The sequence below is a fragment of the Echinops telfairi genome, unplaced genomic scaffold, assembly GCF_000313985.2.
Source record: "Echinops telfairi isolate 266 unplaced genomic scaffold, ASM31398v2 ScPeMD7_7469;HRSCAF=8507_0, whole genome shotgun sequence".
NCBI classification, from domain to species: domain Eukaryota; kingdom Metazoa; phylum Chordata; class Mammalia; order Afrosoricida; family Tenrecidae; genus Echinops; species Echinops telfairi.
The window spans coordinates 73,990,709-73,995,007 of record NW_022111372.1 but is presented as its reverse complement, the minus strand read 5'-3'; the positions used below and the strand labels follow the sequence as shown (position 1 = coordinate 73,995,007).

General features: G+C 49.0%; 1 protein-coding gene across 1 annotated transcript in view; it reads right to left on the bottom strand.

Annotated features, from left to right (window-relative positions):
• The window catches only part of ADAM19 (ADAM metallopeptidase domain 19), a 111,721-nt gene extending 107,839 nt beyond the window's left edge, over positions 1 to 3,882 (bottom strand). The window contains exon 1 of the mRNA XM_045284582.1: positions 3,752 to 3,882. Within this exon, the coding sequence (XP_045140517.1) occupies positions 3,752 to 3,848 (97 nt within the window). The 5' untranslated portion in view covers positions 3,849 to 3,882. The remainder of the gene's footprint in view (positions 1 to 3,751) is intronic.
• Positions 3,883 to 4,299: the final 417 nt, after the last annotated feature.

Below are 4,299 nucleotides of genomic sequence, written 5' to 3'. Positions count from 1 at the left end.
GGACCGAGGTGGCTGGGCTCGGAGTATTGCAAAGGTCCAGCCCACGGGTCGTGTTCCCACTGAGCCTGTTTCATAGGTCAAAAAGGAGACAATGTTACTCATCAATGACATGACTGGAAAGCACCACCAACTGTCAGTACTGGCAATAGCGAGGGTGCATCTGTCCCGGCAGAAGTGGAAAAGGAGCCCTGGTGGCATCGTGGTTACACACTGGGCGGCAATCCCCAAGGTCAGCCATTCGAAAGGGAGAAAGACGGGCTTTCCACACCCAAAAAGAGTGACAGTCTCAGAAATTCACTACCCTGTCCTACAGTGTCACTATAAGTCACGACTCAATGGCAGTGAGAAGTCAAAAAGTATTGCTACACAGCTATAAACGCCTTTATTAAGCAAACATATGTGAAGCAACTGTTTCTCAACATATCCGTCATCTTCAGAATCTCCGAACTCGGTGTCATCGAGTCCACGATGACTCATATAGGCTAGGACAGAGCTGCCTCTTTGAGTTTAGGAAGCTGTAATTCTTTTTGGGAGTGCAAACCCCTATCTTTCTCCTCAGGAGCAGTTGATGGATTTGAACCTCGCAGGTAGCAGCCCAACTAGTAACCACTCTACCAAGGCTCCATATTCTCCATTTAGATGTAGAAAAGTTTGAACGCAGGATTTCCATCTCTATACTCTTCCCCTTAAAAATCCCATGCTCTTCGATTTAAATTGTGTTGAGTGGCAGTTTTGGCATTCTCTGGGGTTTCAAATTGTGTTCCCTTTCAAAGTTCCTTGAGTTTGGGAAACAAAAAGACCCCTGGAGAGACAAGATCAGGACTGCAGAGCAATCAGATTAGGGTTCCCAATGAAATTCTTGTAGCATGGCCCTTGTTCCTCTACCACGGCTGGCCAACTGCAGCTCTTGAGCTATATTCAGCTCTACCAATATGGACATGTGGCTCTGAAGTAAAACTGAAAAAATGTTAAAGGGTATTATTCAGATCATGGTGGTTCCATTGGTTTGTAAAAACATATTTATGACTCTCAAGTAAGTTTTAAAGTTACAATGAAGAGTGAACAGATGCATAGTGATGGCAAAAACATTCTGGGGGAACTTTCCCTGGCCTTTTCCCCACCAGTTTTCGATTTTCTTAAAAAATTCTTCATAATCAGCCTCCATGATCATCCTGCATCCTTTGAGAAAATCTTTAAAGATTACTCTCCTGGAATCCAAAAAACAGTCACCATAAACTTCTGAAATGGCCGCTCTACCTCGAATGCGGTTATTCCACAATAGCCCCGCCGAGTCAATGTTGTGATTGGGTTGTGCTCTCTGCATTGGTAAATCCAAGACTCATCTTTGCCATCCATTCCATAAAGGTACCTTCACTACCTTTGATCTGGCTTAAAAGATGGATAAAAGACCAGTTCTTTGCACAATGAGTGATGGGATCATAATTTTCCTTTCTCCTTCCTGATACAGTGTGTTTCATTTAATATATATCCTAAAACATCATCTCACCTGGCCAAGCTAGCATTCATCTTATTGGGCTGGTAAAAGTCAGAAGCAGTGCATTCATTTATTATCCAGATAGTTTCTGAACACACACTATGTAGATCCCATGAAGGCCAAGCTCACTGCCCTAGAGGTGGATAGCTACTGTTAAACTGACAAACAGCAGAATGAAATACTGCCTGGTCCCGAGTCCTCCTCATGATTGTCAACAGAGAGTCCATCTTTGTAACTATTGGGCCCATCCACCTCCCTCAGTCTCATTTCACCAAACACGACATCCTCCTCTAGCAATTGATTCCTCCTGATGATCTATGCAAGGCAAGTGAGTCAAACAATGTTCTCTTTTGAGGGTAATTTTCAGATTACCAAGCCTTTATTTGTTATCTGGAAGCACCAACGAAATGGGTTCACCATGGGTGACCCCGTTGGTATCTGAAATATGGGTGACAAAACTTTCAGCCACATAGCAACACATAAACTATCAGAGTATGACAGGCTGACGGCATTTGATATCCGTGGGGGGGACAGACAGGCATAGTCTCTGCACTGGTGACACTAATAAAGGCCAAAATTTTTAAAGAAGTCTAATGATACTTAAGGGTACAAAATATTCACAGGAATCTAAATGTGCACTAAGCACGTTACATCATAAGGAAAAAAATCTTCAAACTTGCAAATAAGGCAAAAAGCATGGAGAATGTACTAGTCCCTGAGAATGCCCAGTCCCTGTGAAGTCACATGTTCAAAACTCAGACGAAACTCGCTGCCATCAAGTTGCTCCCGACTAGAACTACCCCTGTGGGTTTCTCAGACTAACTCCTTAAGGGAATAGGAAACCTGTCTTTCTCCCGCAGAACAGCTGATGGTCTTGAACTGCCGACCTTGTGGTCAGCAGCCCAGCACATACCCACTACAACACCAAAAGAGCGCCTTGAAGTCCTGTGTTAGTGTCCACTTCTGTCAGATAAAAGGGGCCCTGGTGCCCTTACTGGTTAAACAAGAAATCAAAAGCTTGACTATCTGTAGAAACGCTTGCTGTGTGAATACACCCATTGGCAGCTTGGCACGCTGGCCATCTTCTTCCAACAGGCTCCAGCCTGGAGAACCCTAAAGGAGTCTCAGTGGGCTTTACAGAAACTAACAACAAGAAAAATAACAGGAAAGCTGTGAGGGAGTTGCTCCCCCACCCCCACCCACCCCACCCCACCTCATCCCACATACACACTTGCTGGGCACTTATCACTTTTCTGTATGTCCTTATCTTAGGATCTCAGTTCCTTCTTCCTGTCTGTTCCTTAAATGCTCCTTTGAAGTAGCCTGCTCCTTGACTCACTCATTGATGAACTGAATGTCTTTGCCACATTTTCATTCTATAGGAGAACATAAAGCACTCCTGATGGGATTTATAAAACCATTAAGATCATATTTTGGCAGAATTTAAGGTGAAAAATACCCACAAGACAATGTGAAAATGCACAAACACTAAACAGCATGTGTGGCATGGTTCCAGTTGTCAATATATATGGATAGGAACACACAAAGATTCGAGAGACAGATCCAAACAACAGATTAACAGCAAATGTGGACTTGGGGGATACGGGTCGTTTCATTGAACATTTTTCATGGCTGTCCATGGCTCTAGCTCACTTAGCAGTCTCCAAGAGTTCGGAACCCAGAGAAAGTGCCTGCGCTGCGATCCGGGACTCCCTACCCTTTCAAGGCGACCCAGGTTCCCCTGGAAGCGAGAGCTTTCACGAACTCGCTGGGAGCGCCCTGTGCCTCAGTTTCTCTTTCAGAATGAGAGTTCAGAGGACAGTTGGGTCTGGCGGCAGGAGCGCTGGGGAACAGTCTGACCTCGTCCCTAGAAGAGAAGAACAGACAGAAAAGAAGACAAAGAAAGAGAGGCGCTAGGAGGGAGAGACTGAGAGAGTCGGGAGCGGTTCAGAGAGCGGCGGAGCGGAGATGTGGGACTGCGAGCACGGAGACCGGAGAAGGGAAGAGCAGCTGGGAAAGAAGGCAGAGCAGGGTCAAAAACAAAACACAACAACAAAACAGTAAAGTGAGAGGGGGATGCAAACCGGGGGGAGGCCGGTTCCTGGGACGCACAGCGCGGGGACAAAGGGGCGAGCGGGGACGCAGGCCGGGCGGAGTTGCCAGGCCGTCTCCCGGGCGCCGGGCGCGCAGGACGGCTCCCGAGCCCTCGCCTCACCCGGCCCACCCGCCGGCCCACCCCCGGCGGCCGCCACTTACTTCTGGCCCATCCTTTCATGCGCGCAGCCAACGGCGGGAACAGAGGCAAAGCCAAAGCAAGTAGGCAAAGCTGGGCAGCGCCCACGCCCCCGGACATGTTGGCAGCGAGCCCTCTCGCACTCCGCACTCACACAACCTTGACCATGACTGGCCCCAGCCGGGAACCCCCTGCTCGCCCAGCTCCTCTTCACCAGGATCCCAATCCCTGGACCGCTAGGCTCCGCCTTCAGGGCGGAGGCGGAGGAGGGAGAGGGGGAAGGGATGAGGACCGAGGCGGGGCCGGCAAGACCCCTAGGGAGCTGTGCGCGTTCAGTTGCGGGGCTGTGCGGGAGGGACGCAGACTGAGTCCCTATAGCGGTGGGGGAGGGGGGAAGCGTAGTTGGGGGAGAAGGTTGCATTTGCTTGGCCAAGGGAGAGACGGGGAACTCAGCCTTCCAGGGGTTCAATTGGACCCCTCTGCACAAGGGCCAGTAGACTTTGTCCACTGGGTGCAGATGCCTTGGGAGACGAAGTACTCATTCTCAGAGGCCGCCACCCTTGGTAGCAGA